General features: G+C 38.2%; 1 protein-coding gene across 1 annotated transcript; it reads right to left on the bottom strand.

Annotated features, from left to right (window-relative positions):
- Positions 1-15,034: 15,034 nt before the first annotated feature.
- Positions 15,035-16,252, bottom strand: LOC103517107 (venom dipeptidyl peptidase 4-like). Its single transcript, XM_008482127.2, has 2 exons — positions 16,017-16,252; positions 15,035-15,320 (listed from the first exon to the last, which is right to left on the bottom strand). The coding sequence occupies exons 1-2, from the start codon at positions 16,203-16,205 to the stop codon at positions 15,213-15,215; spliced, it is 297 nt and encodes a 98-aa protein (XP_008480349.1). The 5' UTR covers positions 16,206-16,252; the 3' UTR covers positions 15,035-15,212.
- Between the last annotated feature and the right edge of the window lie 1,278 nt (positions 16,253-17,530).

The raw sequence follows: 17,530 nt of genomic DNA, 5'->3' as shown, positions 1-17,530 counted from the left end.
TGTGTGCAGCTGCGGCGCCAGTGGCGACTTTCTGGATGGGTGACTGTTAGGCTTGCACGTTCCTAAGACTCTATTTGAATTGATTGAGGAATTTACAGATTTTTAATGTTACTGTATCATAGGGTTTTTTTTTTCTTTTTTTTTTAGTTAACCCTTCATTCGTCGACCAGATGATCACCCATGAAAGTAATCCCTTTACCACATAAAACGTTGCTTAACTTCAATACAATTTCGGAAAGGGGTGCATTTAACGTTTATTTATGGTGCATTTACTACTTTTTTTTCCTGATTGTGTAGGTATCCCAATTTTAGGACCTTCATTTTACCAACCATACTGCACTGTTTAATGCACATCTAATTGAAGAAAACCTGATATGAATCTGACAAATATCTATCTAAGTATCTATAGAACTTCACTTTGAAGCTGAGAACCAACAGAAGAAGGAAACATCCTCACCCCCTAGAAGTTCCTGTAAGCTTAGGGGATGAGCTAACATTTGTTCTTATTATTGTTTGTAAATAAATATCTCATTCAATTCAATTCAATTCAAATTCCTACCCTTTTTCTTCTTTTTCTTGCCCCTTTATCTCCTCATCCTCCTCTCACTCTTCCTTCTCCTTATCCTATTTGGGATCATAGTTGTCCTGTCTCTCTCTATTCAAACCTCTGTATTGATCTTTCCCTTCTATTCAGCCCCCTCTTCCAATAGGTTCACTGATTCCTTCCTCTATCTCTTCTACTGAGTTCTATTCGTCTCCTTATCTCATCCACTAACTTCTATTCGTCTCATCTTATATCTTTTACTGATTCCATCCACTTCCTCAATCTCTTCTTCTAACTTCTTCATTTCTACTTCTCCTCTTCCATCCCTTCCACAGCCTTTTTAATTACCATCTGTCCCTCTTCCATCTTTTCCACTGTTTTCTTTCCATTTCCATTCCTTCCTCCTTAACCTCCTCCTCCTCCTCCTTCTCCATGTTACTTCGCTTCCATGTCTCGGTAGTTGGATGTGGGTTAGGGTTGTCCTTCATTTCCGAATTCATTTGACAGGCGTTTGGCAATGCTCTGTGTGCCAGGTTTTTAGGAGATGGAGGTGGAAGGAGGACAAGAAAAGGGAGGAGATGGAGAACGAGATGAAGTAGAAAGCAGAGGAAAAGAAGGGAAGAAGAGGAGGGAAAAAGAATACGACGAAACTCGAAAAAGACGTAAAAGACGAAAGAGGGGGAGGAGGAGGAGGAGGAGGAGGCTGTGAAGAAAGCAAAGAAGGAGAAAAAGCGGGATCAAGGATGAATGCAATGGAGGAGGAATAGTTGAATAAATGGGTTGGAAAAGAAAAGAATGAAAAGGTACAGAGGAGGAAGAATTGAATTTGGAAGAGGTATACACAGAAGGTGGGTAAAGGAAGAAGAGGAGAAGGTAGTGAAGCAAGAGCAGAAGGAGGAGGAGAAGACGAAGAAGGAGGAGCAAGAGGAAAAGAAGGAGGATGAGGAAGAGAATAGAAGGAAAAGGGGGAAGAGAAGAGAATTTTACATACACTCGGCCCGTTGTAATCGTCTGTTTTCCTAGTTTTAGACTGTAGCCAGACTGACTACTACAATGTAGTTTATGCAGCCCATATTACATATATATGTATAGTAGTTTAGGTTAAGTGGTGTGTAGTATGAATATGGGGGAGGTGTAGTAGTGTCTCAAGTAGGGGAGGAATGGTCAGGAGGGGGAAGAGGAGGAGAGAAGAAGAGAGGTGGAGGGGGAGTAAGAGAGGAGGGGAGGTTTAGGCGGCTGAAAATGTTTCTGCAACTGCTAGATATTCCTGTCCATAAATTTTCCGGTGAATTTCAGTGGCGAAGACCGATGAAGATTATTTCGAGCCCCATACAAAAAAAGGTGTATTTTCCTTTTTCAGTGGCGAAGACCGATGAAGATTATTTCGAGACCCATATACAGAAAAAGGTGTATTTTCCTCTCGCAATTTCCCCTCTTTTGAAGATCGCGTTTCCCCTCCTTTGGTGTGATAGCGCCTCTACTAACTCTCAGGAAATCCAAAATGGCGCGCCATCGGAATAGGTTCCGTTTCTGCGGAAAATATAACAAACTAACAGTCGTATTTATGAACAAGAATGATCGTTCGTAGATCAGTCTCAAGTCAAAATTGACCAATCAAATGCCTTGAGACCATGCTTAGCACGAACTTAAGAGCCAGCAATTTGTTCATAAATATGGGTGTTAGAGTATCGTCTGTGCCGTAGCATGCCAATTCCGTAGTATTTCCCCCATCAGATAATCGACAGTAAAAGGAATTCACGACTTTGAAACATCACCCAAGTAAGCGCAACTGATCTATTCTTATTCTTCTTCTTATTCATCATCCTTATTTGGTTCTTCTTCTTCCCTGCTTCTACTTTTGTGCATCTCTATAGTATTTGTGTAGCTGTCTAGCTATGTTGTAGTAGAACTTTATTTTTCTCATTCCCTTAAATCCCTTTTCCTCCAATTTTCGTCATCATACTGTTTGTCTTCTTTTTTCAGCTTCTTATTCTTCCTGGTCTTGTGCTTCTTCCTCTTTTTGCTTCTTCTTATTTTTCTTCTTATTCTTCTTCTTCTTCTTCTTCTTCTTCTTCCCCTTCTTCTTTGACTTCTTCTTCTACTTCTTCCGCTTCTTCTTTGACTTCTTCTTCTACTTCTTCCGGCTTCTTCTTTTGTGCATCTCTGTAGTATTTGTAGCTGTCTAGCTATGTTGTAGTAGTAGAACTTTATTTTTCTCATTCCCTTAAATCCCTTTTCCCCAATTTTCGTCATCATACTGTTTGTCTCCTTTTTTCAGCTTCTTATTCTTCCTGGTCTTATGCTTCTTCCTCTTTTTGCTTCTTCCTCTTTTTGCTTCTTCTTATTCTTCTTCTTCTTCTTCTACTTCTTCCCCTTCTTCTTTGACTTCTTCTTCGTTTCTAGTGCGGACTTGTTTTAGCTAGCTACCCGATTTCTAGAAATCGTATGGATCTACACCTAAGCCTCAGATTGGGCTTTTTGTGTATGTGAGCACCCGAAGATTTTCACACCACCCTGTTTATAATCGTGTACCTAATACAAACAAAATTAGGAATAATGAGAACACCCTGTATACTTAGTGCAAAACAAACATAAGAACAATAAGATATGCCACAACACGAACATAATATACTCTAACAGACAGGCTCAAATACATGAGGCAAATACAGAGAAACCGAGAAATATACACACACAGTGCTGTTCAGCTCCCGGTCTATCTGGGCTTTCAACTTCAAGCAACGAGTGTCCATGATAAAGCAAGTCTTACACTCGTATTTATGAACAAGAATTATCTTTCTTAGATCAGTCTCAAGTCAAAATTAACCAATCAAATGCCTTGAGACTATGCTTAGCACGAACTTAAGAGCCAGTATTTTGTTCATAAATATGGGTGTAAGTAATAGCATCACCATCATAGTATGGTTTAGCGCGGGAACTTGAAAAGGAATGAGACCAATGTCCAGCTATCGTACTATAAATAGGGATCAGCTCAGCCAAACCCTATAACTGGCTAGCTGGAGGTTACAAAAGGTTTAAGCTACAAGGGAAAAGCCCAGGTCCTCATTATGGTTGACTGTGGTTCAGGACGGGCCAAGTAATATTGGTAAGAGACCATCAACCCATCTCGGTGCAGGTACACTACTACTACAACAATAACAACAACATTCTTCTTCTTCTTCTTCTTCTTCTTCTTCTTCTTCTTCTTCTTCTTCTTCTTCTTCTTCTTCTTCTTCTTTTTCATTCCCTGAAATCCCTTTCCCCCATTTTCGTCATTGTATACTGTTTGTATTACTTTTTCAGGTTAATGGAGCAGTTGCAAATGGGTAAAAATTATAAATACCTAAATGGTTGATTCCTATGTAAAAAGTTGGGAAAAATCCAAATCTGAGGTCAAAACCCTGAAAAAAATAACTGTAAAAGGTCGAAAATTCATTTTTTTATTTTCCGTTCTAATGAAAGAGTTCAAATATGTGTGACGTCAGACTTTACGCAGTTGTTTTTTTCGTCCGTTAGGTAGCGTCACTATGCAAGCGCGCTTACGGAGGAGCAGAAAGAATAATCAAATGCCTTGAGACCATGCTTAGCACGAACTTAAGAGCCAGCAATTTGTTCATAAATATGGGTGTTAGAGTATCGTCTGTGCCGCAGCATGCCGATTCCGTAGTATTTCCCCCATCAGATAATCGACAGTGAAAGGAATTTTAATTGTGTTGAGCATAAATGCTTGTCACAAATGTCGTTCCCTGGATAATTCACTACGCTAAATTATATGTCTTGACTTGGACTCGAACCACCAACCTCCAGGTCCGAAGTCCACTACGCTAACAACTGCACCACTGAGGTTGGTATAATCGACAGTATACATTCTTATAATTATTATTTGACATTTGAAAATCTTATGTGTATTATTTTTTATCGACAATGGACAAAAAGGGAAATGTAGGAACCTAAATGTATTCTATTTAGGGATGACCTTGGGGTAAATTTTTGGCCCCTACAAGAATTCGAACCCCCACCTAGTCGACACTGGATTGAAGGATAAATTTTCAAGTGCTTGGTGTAATATACTACATAGGAGAAAGCCAGCCGTTCCGAGAACGAACATTATCCCATCAGGATAAAATCCGCCCCGGGCGGGAATCGAACCCGCGGCCTAGGGCAGATGCACTACCAACTAAGCTAACTAGGCTGGCCACCCTGTTTATAATCGTGTACCTAATACAAACAAAATTATAGGAATAATGAGAACACCCTGTATACTAGTGCAAAACAAACATAAGAACAAGAAGATATGCCACAACACGAACATAACATACTCCAACAGACAGGTTATATAAAATAAAGAGAGAGAGAGAGAGAGAGAGAGAGAGAGAGAGAGAGAGAGAGAGAGATAGAGAGAGAAGGGGGAGAGGGAGAGAGGGCGTGGGAAGGAAGGTAAGGGATAGATTTATTATTTTTGTACTTTCTAATGTCGCCAACATTACAGGACCCGGGATATGCCAGGAATAGTACAAATATACATAGGTATACAAACATGATTTTGATTATGTAGATTTGTAGATGTTACAGGAAAAGTACATACTCGTACACCTAAGAGCATCATTTTCGTAACCTTCTGGTCTTCGCGTATCTTTTTTTTCTGTGAACTTTTAGTGTCCCCCGCGGCTGTTCTACTTCCTAACCTCCACGTAAATTTTGGCCCCATTTCGATTTTCCGGACGGCCGTAGCCGCCAAACGCCCCCGGTCCGAGGTGTAAGAAATGGGTTTTCTGTGTGTTCTCGACTTTGCGCACCACATGCAATGGTCAAAGATTTTGTACCTTCCCACGTGAGGTTTCCGTCCTCAGCTCCCGGTCTATCTGGGCTTTCAACTTCAAGCAACGAGTGTCCATGATAAAGCAAGTCTTACACTCGTATTTATGAACAAGAATTATCTTTCTTAGATCAGTCTCAAGTCAAAATTAACCAATCAAATGCCTTGAGACTATGCTTAGCACGAACTTAAGAGCCAGTATTTTGTTCATAAATATGGGTGTAAGTAATAGCATCATAGTATGGTTTAGCGGGGGGGAACTTGAAAAGGAATGAGACCAATGACCAATAGCTATCAAACTATAAATAGGGATCAGATCAGCCAAACCCTAACTGGCTAGCTGGAGGTTACAAAGGGTTTAAAGCTACAAGGGAAAAGCCCAGGTCCTCATTATGGTTGACTGTGGTTCAGGACGGGCCAAGTAATATTGGTAAGAGACAAGAGACCATCAACCTATCTCGGTGCAGGTACACTACTACTACAACAATAACGCAATAACAACAACAGCAACAGCAACAGCAACAGCAACAACAACAACAACAACAACAACAACAACAACAACACAACCAACAACAAATTTTCTGCCTTTTTCAGCCAGAAAAGAGAGCCAGAGGGAATATCTCTCTCTCTCTCTCTTTCTCTCTCTATCTATCTCTTTCTTTATTTCGCAGCACTCTCTCATATTATCTTAGGCGACAGAAACTGTCTCACCGCAAAAGAAGGAATTGTGGTGAACAAATAAAGAAATATGTGGAACAACATTCAACATCATAGCATTTGTGTCGAGAGAGAGAGAGAGAGAGAAAAGGAGCCAGAGAGAGAGAAATGGTGGGGGGAGAGAGTGGGGAAAAAAGGGTTAAGGTGAGAGAAAGGGAAGAGAGAGAGAGAGAGAGAGAGAGAGGAGGGAGTGAGAGAGAAAGTAGAAGAGGGTGTAAAAGCGAAGGAGAGGTAGATAATAATGGTGAGAGAATTTGAGAGAGACAGTGGAAGAGAGAGAGAGAGGGTGAGAGAGAGAGAGAGAGAGAGAGAGACAGTGGAAGAGAGAGAGAGAGAGAGGGAGGAAGGGAAAGGGAGAGAAAAGGAGAGCAGATGTCCCCTAGGGGCATACTTGTAATTATGTTTTCCTTCAATCTTAGATACATGTCTCACTGCTCTCTCTCTCTCTCCCTCTCTCTCTCTCTTTCCCACTCTCTCTCTCTCTTTCTCTCTCTCTACTGTATCTCTTTCCCATTGCAGCCATTCCTCTCCTGCTCTTTCTGTCTTTATCTCTCTCTTCCTCGATCTTTCTCTCTAATCCCTCTTTATCATCTTTTCTCTCTCTCTCTCTCTCTCTCTTCTAGTTTCTTACCTACGTATACAAACATCTTACTCTCCCCCTCTGTCAAGGTCCACACATGAGACGGTTAAGGTCTGGGGGTGATGTGTGCAGCTGCGGCGCATGTGGCGACTTTCTGGATGGGTGACTGTTAGACTCGCACGATCCTAAGACTCTATTTGAATTGATTGAGGAATTTACAGATTTTTAATGTTACTGTATCATAGGTTTTTTTTTTTTTTTTTTTTTTTTTTTTTTTTTTAGTTAACCCTTCATTCGTCGACCAGATGATCACCCATGAAAGTAATCCCTTTACCACGTAAAACGTTGCTTAACTTCAATACAATTTCGGAAAGGGGTGCATTTAACGTTTATTTATGGTGCATTTTCTACTTTTTTTCCTGATTGTGTAGGTATAATTTTAGGACCTTCATTTTACCAACCATCCTGCACTGTTTAATGCACATCACAGTCATGCACACATTCTTACATTGTACCAGGTTCCATGACAGAAGTTCAAGATATTCAAGATCAACCATTAACATAGCATCGAATGCCTTCTCAGACATTCAAAATAGCAAAATAACACTGACTCAAAGCACAATGACTTGTGTTATATTATTTTCCCATCACTTTATGTCACTTTATGATACGCATTGTCATACAATTCTGATATAATAGTAATAATTGTTACCTACGTGTACCTAATAGCAGTGACCTTACATTGTGTTCAGGGTGGTTCAATAACAAGCTTTGAAAATATCTTCTGTTACGGATCTAAAATTTATAGTTCATCCAGATCAATGTGACAGGAATGAGTCATCAACCCAAAATTAAGGAACCACTCAGATTGCAGGAAATCCTTACATTGTTGCAATTCAGGTAAAGGTCTATTTTTGATAAACTCTCTCTTCTAGAATGCAGATGTAGCTCTAAGTTCAGAGGTTGGATTCCAGAACAGGTAAGGTGGATATCGCCTTACCTGACTTTGTTTCACTGTCGGAGGAAGCACTGTGCATTATACATAGCTTCCCCTTTTAGAGATTCTCTACCATTGCACATGTATTGTGACATGTTTGGTAACAATGCCTATTTTTTTGCTGTCACATTGATCTGAACACACTATAAGTAGTTAGGTAGTTCAAAGAAAATTCAATAAGTCCGATTTTCATTTAAACAGAATTGGTGAAAAATGAAACAGAGGTTCAAGACTTCTACAAGGATAAACATATCTGAATGATTGGTACTGCAAACCTCGATTATTTCAACTTTCTTTATTTTAACTCTCTCTTATTTCAACTCCAAAATCTACTGTTTTTCTCTATCTTTCAAAGGATGCCGTTGCCTACACCCGTGCCCAAAGGATCATTTTGGGTAAGAAAAGTTGCACGTGCTTGGTATTCCGAATGGGTGACCATTTCCCAATCGCATGCGGCTCGCATCATTCAAGCTGGATGAGGTTAATCATTTGAGATGGGGAGCTAAGTCTCGCCATCAAAAACCTTAACAGTTATGCAGTGACAACCCAAGCCATTCTTCTGGACATTGTAAATAGTTCCCATTTTTCTATCCATCTCAATTTTGCGTTGATGTTAGCTTCCCCTTTTATCAAAGTCAGCTTGTTTCGGTGGAGCAAATGGTGACAGCAGGTGAATTTTGGTCACAGAAGGTCTGGTTGTTTATGAAAATTCGAGTCATGTTATTTATGAAAATCAGAGTGTCCTGGTATTTGCTGAACAGATGGTATGATGACATTTGAATTTGACTTTTGAGTAGATGTTAGATGACCTGGTTATTTTTCGCTGAACCCTCAAAAACATGGCAGGTCCTCGTCACATCTTCTTTTATCTGGAGATTCTCTACCATTGCACATGTGACATGTTTGGCAACAATGCCTATTTTTTTGCTGTCACATTGATCTGGACACACTATAAGTAGTTAGGTAGTTCAAAGAAAGTTCAATAAGTCCGATTTTCATTTAAACAGAATTGGTGAAAAATGAAAACCCCCTTCTTGGAGGTTCAAGACTTCTACAAGGATAAACATATCTGAATGATTGCTACTGCAAACCTCGATTATTTCAACTTTCTTTATTTAACTCTCTATTATTTCAACTCCAAAATCTACTGTTTTTCTCTATTTTTCAAAGGATGTCCCATCTTATCAGAGGAAAAGATCATAGAAAGTGACCATTTCAACCTCGAACACTTCAACTACCCCCGGTCTAAATTAGTTGAAATAATCGAGGTTCTACTGTGCTACGTTAGGAACACCCTGTATATTATATGATGAGCTCTGACGTCATGGGTGTAGACAAGTACTGTATTACAATGTGTGTGTGCTTGTTAAGATGTAAGATGTGTGTTGTGTGTGGAATTCTCAGAATGCAGTTGTGTCTGGGGCAATGGGGATTTCACGGAAATACTTTTTTTTGTGCATCTCTAGTAGTTGTAGCTGAAATAAAATTTCGTGTGTGCTTGTTAAGATGTAAGATGTGTGTTGTGTGTGGAATTCTCAGAATGCAGTTGTGTCTGGGGCAATGGGGATTTCACGGAAAATACTTTTTTTGTGCATCTGTAGTAGTTGTAGCTGAAATAAAATTTCTTTCTCCTTCTTCTTCTTCTTCTTCTTCTTCTTCATTCCCTGAAATCCCTTTTCCCCCATTTTCGTCATTGTATACTGTTTGTATTACTTTTTCAGGTTAATGGAGCAGTTGCAAATGAGTAAAAATTATAAATAAATGGTCGATTCCTATGTAAAAAGTTGGGAAAAATCCAAATCTGAGGTCGAAACCCTGAAAAAATAACTCTATAAGGTGTCCACCTCAACCGTCCAACCTAATGTACAGGGTGTCACAAGAAGTATTGTCAGATTTAGAAGTATAGATATTGTTAGATTTAGAAGTAGGTATTGTCCGATTTAGTATGTAAATTCCATAGAGTGTAACGCCATAGGTTGTGTTACCGAAGATACAATGTTTGTAGATGATTGGAGGTTCTCATGAAAGTTGTATACTTGTTGGTATAGTCTATACCTATAGTGTATAAGTACGAGTAAGTAGTTATGTAAAATAACTAAAAGGGCAACCTTGAAATCAGAATTTTTATACAAAGTTTGGCTGAGAGGACAACAGTGCCAGTTTTAGAACCAATTGTTCGAAATTTGTATACTTTTAATTATTTCAAAATTTGATGGCCAAATCACAAGCATCCTTTGCAAATAGGCTATAATGAAAGGCCACGATTTTTTTCTTCTCCTGACAGCTAACTGTCCACTTGCCAAAACGTGCCGATTTTCCACTCCTCACAGCCTATTTTGTAGAGGGGATCGGAGGGAGCAGGAGGCGATATAACTAAGAGGCAAAAACAAGATAGATAATTGTGTAGCTAGATGCTTATTTCACGGACTCGGAAAGTATTTTCTTCTCTTCCCGGGGATCGATCTAATTTCATGCGATCATTTGATTTGGATTCACTGAAGAGATCTCAGTTTTTAAAGGCGAGGTTTTGGGTCAAGACCTTAGATGCCTAGTCCTGTAAGTTGAAATTATTTAGAAATCTTCATTCTATAGGTTAGATAGGTAGTAGCTATCTTTACACTCGTACTTATACAGTTGATTCAGTTCCTATAAATGCCGTTTCAGCATGCTTTAATGAAGGTCTTTTGAAGTTACATTGGACGGCAAGTTTATGGCTCCTACAAGAGAAACCTCACAAAGAAGAATAAAAAGAAGAAGAAGAAAACGATAGTGCATGTCTAATGAATTCAAAAAAAAATCCATTTACTCTAACGGCATTATTTATTTCGAGGAAAGGCAGTGTAGAGCTTTTGAGGTTTTATCAGGCTTTGTGCCACCTCACCCTTTTCAGACTGCCTACATATCTACCATTGTTGTTGGGATGTATTAATTATGACAGAATGATTTTGTCAACCCATTTCCTATTATCTGGGCTGATGGAACTTATTGGTCTAAGCTGACAGCTTAAATAAAGCACCAGATACTTATACGAACTTCTTATCTCCTATTTATCAAACCCGTCCATTTTTTGCACCCTAAAAATTCTTAAACTCAAGTCTTCTTTAGTGACACAAAAACAGAACAGACAGTTCTTCGATACGAGTCTGATAAAAACAGAGCCAAGGTAAAATTAGAACAAGGGAACACTAAACATAGAAAATGAGATAAGAGAGAAAGAAAGAGAGAAAATAGAGAGATAGACTAGAAAAATAGAGGGAACTCTATGGAATTTTTTTTCGAGAGAAAAATAAAATGAAATTCGTCAAAATGCAATTATTTCGCCAACGCAGTATGTATTCATGAGTCTGCTAAAGTCATCAAAGTTGGAACTTTTATTATGATAAGGTTTCGGATTTTAGATTACTGTGTGGCTTTTGGTGTCCAATTCTAACCCTATAATTTTTTCGACATTAGTAATTTTATTATAGGTGCATATCTACTATACTTCCTGTCATAAAAAGATAAAACTACTTTCCTGATAGGTAATACCTAATAATATGGCCATGTCTAACTGTTCTGCAAATTTTACTGTCAGTTTGTCATCTATAAAGTCAGCAAAGATTGATGAACTTTTTTTCAACATGAACTTGGTACAGACTAGAGAATCTTGTGTTCTCATTTTCATTTGACCAGAGCCCTAATAATAGTAGATATCTGATCTCTCTCTCTCTCTCTCTCTCTCTCTCTCTCTCTCTCTCTCTCTCTCTCTCTCTCTCTCTCTCTCTCTCTCTCTCTCTCATTTTCGTACAAGCTTATTACCTATTCGAGTCAGATAGGTTTTGGTGTACATTTTAGTTTCAGTTCGACCTTTTTAAAAGAAAAAAAGAGATAGAGACAGACAGAAAGAGGGAAGGAGAGAGAAAGAAAGAAGGGAAGGAGAGAGAGAGAGGGGTGGTGCAGAGTTTGGTTTACATTAGTTATTTTTCTGCACACACGACTACTTGAGAAATTCCTTATCCCTCACCCCCTCTCTTTCTTTCTCTCTCTTCCTTTCTTTCTCTCTCTTCCTTTCTTTCTCTCTCTTCCTTTCTTTCTCTCTCTTCCTTTCTTTCTCTCTCTTCCTTTCTTTCTCTCTCTCTCTCTCCCTCTCCCTCTCTCTCCCTCTCCCTCCCTCCATCCCTCCCTGTTTCCTGTCTGTCTCGTTCATATCCTGGAGTCTGGACACATAGGTTAATATGGCGATAAAGAGAAAAGATAAAAGAGGAGGAAGAAGAAAAGGAATAGAGAAAAATTCGAAAATGATTTAACCATTTGACATACCTATAAAAGTAAAAAACAGACAGATAGATAGAGAGAGAGAGAGAGAGAGAGAGAGAGAGAGAGCTAGATAATGAGACAGAAAGACTGACGAAGAGTTCTAGCTTGTGTGACGTCATACAAGGAAAGAGTATAAAAAAAGTAGAGAAAAGACAAAAAAAAAAAAACTACTGGCGACACATTTATACGACAGAAATATAAAATAGTCGTTACTATAATGAAAGGCCACGATTTTTTTCTTCTCCTGACAGCTAACTGTCCACTTGCCAAAACGTGCCGATTTTCCACTCCTCACAGCCTTTTTTGTAGAGAGGATCGGAGGGAGCAGGAGGCGAAATAACTAAGAGGCAAAAACAAGATAGATAATTGTGTAGCTAGATGCTTATTTCACGGACTCGGAAAGTATTTTCTTCTTTTCCCGGGGATCGATCTAATTTCATTTTAACTTGCGATCATTTGATTTGGATTCACTGAAGAGATCTCAGTTTTTAAAGGCGAGGTTTTGGGTCAAGACCTTAGATGCTTGGTCCTGTAAGTTTATGAAATTATTTAGAAAGCTTCATTCTATAGGTTAGGTAGGTATAGGTAGTAGCTATCTTTACAATCGTACATATACAGGTTTTTAAAGGCGAGGTTTTGGGTCAAGACCTTAGATGCCTAGTCCTGTAAGTTGAAATTATTTAGAAATCTTCATTCTATAGGTTAGGTAGGTAGTAGCTATCTTTACACTCGTACATATACAGTTGGATTGAATCAATTCACTCTAGCCAATATTGGATATTGGAAAACCGAAATACACTGGTTCGAAACCACCATCATACACAACAGATTCCGTTCCTATAAATGCCGTTTCAGCATGCTTTAATGAAGGTCTTTTGAAGTTACATTGGACGGCAATTTTATGGCTCCGACAAGAGAAACCTCACAAAAAAGAATAAAAAGAAGAAGAAGAAGAAAACGATAGTGCATGTCTAATGAATTCAAAAAAAAAATTCCATTTACTCCAGCGGCATTATTTATTTCGAGGAAAGGGTTAGTCTTGTTTTTTAACGTCTATCAGATAGGGGACAGTCCATAATCCACTCCAGTCAAGTGAAGACCATGTCTAGAAATATGTATGGCATTTATACAATTTCTTTGATATTGTTAGGTAAGGTACCTGCCTGAATGTGTGTATTCTCGTCGGTTTGCAATGAAGTTATAGAATCTCAATACTAGTAGGGACTAGGGAAGAGGAACATTAGGTGTAATTAACTACCTATTATATTAGTGTACTAGACAAGGAAATGGAATTGATTGACTATTTCTACAGTCACTCATGTTTAGCATGTTACCTCAGGAATACCTTGACTTGCGAACAGAAGAGTTGGTGTTGCATGATTTCCGCATTAAATTTTGTGGAGTGGAAATCATACGTAAATTCTATCTCTCACAAAATCTTGTACCTACAAATTCCAAATTCACTCTGAGCTTTTCTCAAGGACACATTAAAGTTTAAGGCTCTCATCTCCTTCCTGTTTTTCAGAAATAAAAGTATACCTACTCAATAAATAAAACTCGAAGTTTCTGTTTTAGTACACTCTGTAGTATCAAACTTCTCAAAAATCTAAAAAGGGAAAAAGTTTACTTTGTAAAAGGAAGGAAGAAAGTGGTGGATATTTCATCCTAAAAAAAGTTGTAAGCTATTTTCAATTAGATTACAAGTTTTAATTCCTGAGGGTTTTTTTCAAAGGTAATTGTTCGAACAACCTAAGTGCAAAATAATCTTCTCAAAAATCTAAAAAGGGAAAAAGTTTACTTTGTAAAAGGAAGGAAGAAAGTGGTGGATATTTCATCCTAAAAAAAGTTGTAAGGTATTTTCAATTAAATTACAAGTTTTAATTTCTGAGGGTTTTTTTCAAAGGTAATTGTTCGATCAATCTAAGTGCAAAATAATTTTTCATTTAGTATTGTTTCCAATTATTAGCTTTGGGTGCACTCAAAATTTCGTTGTCTTCTCTGAGTGAAACTTTGAGTGTACTGTTTTACATAAATTTATGTATAAAATTAGAACAGTAATGTGGATATATTTATATCCAGATCAAAACAAAACAATTGAGACCAATCCTTGACATAATTGTGCAGGAAAAAACGTAGTACAAAACTTTCCGTTCTGATAAACAATAAAAAAAAGTTTGAAATTCCCTGTGACTTTTGAATCTGTTTTATTCAAAAGAAATAACAGCTTAAAATGCTGAGTATAAAACTGAAAGATGAGGGATACATAGTAGATACATAATAAGGTACACTATCTATGCAGACGGTGATGAGGTTGGTGCCATTGAAACTATAAACATTTCCTTGAAAGAATTAAAAAGAAGCAAATCGGAAACAAAACAATTGAGACCAATCCTTGACATAATTGTGCAGGAAAAAACGTAGTACAAAACTTTCCGTTCTGATAAACAATAAAAAAAGTTTGAAATTCCCTGTGACTTTTGAATCTGTTTTATTCAAAAGAAATAACAGCTTAAAATGCTGAGTATAAAACTGAAAGATAAGGGATACATAGTAGATACACAAGGTACACTATCTATGCAGACGGTGATGAGGTTGGTGCCAGTGAAACTATAAACATTTCCTTGAAAGAATTAAAAAGAAGCAAATCAAAATTGTAAGGTGATGTCACCATTGACTTTTATCCTAGACATATTGAGGAGCCAATTTTGTGGATTACCTTGAATCTACTTTTTATTTCAATGCAACACCTTCCTTTGTAAAGCACACTAAGTAATTCACTCCTTGAATACTAAGGAATTCTAGAAAAATTGTAAACAAGGAGTGCTCCTTGGATTGCATTTGATGGGGATTTTGTTCACAGTAGTACAGGGACAGGGTACACAACAAGAGTGCACGTTCCCTGTCATAACTTTTCAATCATCTTGCGGTGATGTCACCATTGACTTTTATCCTAGACATATTGAGGAGCCAATTTTGTGGATTACCTTGAATCTACTTTTTATTTCAATGCAACAGCAACACCTTCCTTTGTAAAGCACACTAATTCACTCCTTGAATAATAAGGAATTCTAGAAAAATTGTAAACAAGGAGTGCTCCTTGGATTGCATTTGATGGGGATTTTGTTCACTGTAGTACAGGTACAGGGTACACAACAAGAGTGCACGTTCCCTGTCATACCTTTTCAATCATCTTGCAAATTCAATACCTTAGTCAACCACACTGTACCACTGTATTTTCTCGGATTTATAACAGAGCATACAATATTCACACTGTTCCCGGGTAGAGGCCAAAGCAATCAGTCCAGAAGTGATTCATAGTGTGGTACACATGGTGTATGTAAGATGTGAGACTATGCGCCTGGTCAGGGTAACTCTGGAACAAATGAACAGTTTTGAATCAATAAGACACAGTCAAAAATCTTTGGTTGTTGAAGGAAATTCGTTGGGTTCACGCGAAAAAGGAAAAGACTTATCGGGAAACGATAACTCCCGGATGGACGGGCCCAGCTTGTTCTGAATCACTTTATTTTATAGTAACAATTAAACCAGTAGTAGTCATCTACTTACCAGGGTGATCTATACTGATCTATCTACTTACCAGGGTGATGTTACTGAATTTCACCGAGGAGAGTCTGGACGTGACGTTGTAGATAAAGAGAGATAACTCACCCTACATTCGGCGACAAGGTATACACCTCCTCATATAAAATCTCAAGTTAGATAAAACCATGTGAAAACGAAACTGATTCGTGAAAAATTCACATTTAATGTGAATTACACCCCACGCCACTGATGCAAACAAGGAAAAATTTGGTGTGGGAAAGTCCAAGTTGAATGTTTCTCAAGCACCCTTGTGCTTGGTACCTGCTAGGATACTATGTAGCCTGAAATAAGTCTTCACCACACGGTCTGTAGATTTGTCAATGTCAAATATGTTAGGTTATTTTATGAACATTTTGGGTCAGAAAATACTAATTTTACTAGTGATTAGCTGATAATTTTGCATGATAACGATGACATATACCTACCTCGATAAAAGACTTCAGGTAGGTACTAATTCCTAATTTACCTGTTGATAAAAGAAGATATCCGCCGCTTCCAAAGCTTTGGCCAGCATCATACTCTGCTGATAGTGAACATTGTCATCCGCCGTACCATGCATCAGCAAGAACGTCTTGTTGACAAAGTTGCCCACCTTCCTCGTCACGTCTGTCCAGTTGTATCCCACCTCGTTATCGTACATCTCAGGTAAACCCATGTACCGCTCTGTGTAAATCGAATCTAGCAACGAGAGAAAGTAGAATTATTGTAGTTTGGATGGAATTGAAATTGCCAACCTGCTTAAATTTAACAGAACTATGTGCGATTTCAATCATCTGTCACGCTTAAAAAACAGATTAGGAAAGGGTAATTACGTTAACTTTATCGTACACCTCAGGTAAACCCATGTACCGCTCTGTGTAAATCGAATCTAGCAACGAGAGAAAGTAGAATTATTGTAGTTTGGATGCTTTAACCTAACAGAACTATGTGCGATTTTAATCATCTGTGACGCTTAAAAAACAGATTAGGAAAGGGTAATTACGTTAACTTAATTTCTGTGTTGTGCCCGATAAGGTGATTGATAACTCACTTATGTATGAGAAAGAATCATCTGGAAGCATTACAAAAAACATGTGGTTGGGTTGAAGAGTTCCTGCTTTAAAGATGCCCAACACCGCAAAGCCCCGGGAGCGCGCAGGGCGACCGTAAACAAAGGAGCGCGAAGCGCGACCACATGCACAACCGCAAAGCCCTGGGAGCGCGCAGCGCGACCGTAAAAAAAATTCCCGGAGGGACGGACCCAGCTTGTTTTTTTACAACTCACTCACTCTTTGCACGTTTTTACGGGTACCTAAATGAGGTCCGAGAAAAAGTATAGGTAGTCTACTCACCGGAAATCCAAGTTCCGTTGAAATACTTGGGTGCATACTTGTGATCCAGAACATCCTTGAGTTGAACAACTTTGGGTGGAAATGAATAACTGCTGATCCGAGCCAATAACAGGACAAAAACCGTCCCCACTAAGGAATATTGCATTGTGATGCTATTTATTATAATCATTAGCATCAACTTCTGGGTTAACTTTTCACCTTTTTTGGGGGTTTATCATCACTTTTTTTTAAAGATTGATAGAGGAAACTGTAACAACGGAGGTGTTATTTTAACTTATATGCTACGAAATCTAATGATAAAAGTCAGTGCACAATAATTAATGGTAATAAGATTTTCTACAGAAAAGCTTTCATAAATCCTAGACCAATAAGAACACGTGAAAAATACTGAAATTATTGCTCGTTCGCTCGTTGAATAGGTACTACAAGTTTTAAAATATTTTTTCACGTTTTTACTGAAGTTACACCTAGGGTTATTAGATGATCGACATTTCACGGAACAAGCATTCGATAAGTTTTTGTATCGAGGACTATAATTCACTGTTTCTTATCGCTTACAATTGAGTTGACTGGTTGACTCTCAAAAAATGTGTAAAGTACCTACCTAGTGATTTGTTATCTCGAGTTTAGGATGGATATACCCAGATAG

The sequence above is a fragment of the Diaphorina citri genome, unplaced genomic scaffold (assembly GCF_000475195.1).
Source record: "Diaphorina citri unplaced genomic scaffold, Diaci psyllid genome assembly version 1.1 scaffold1749, whole genome shotgun sequence".
Classification (NCBI taxonomy): Eukaryota; Metazoa; Arthropoda; class Insecta; order Hemiptera; family Psyllidae; genus Diaphorina; species Diaphorina citri.
Note: the sequence above shows the minus strand (reverse complement) of the source record. Positions and strands in the feature narration are given on the sequence as shown.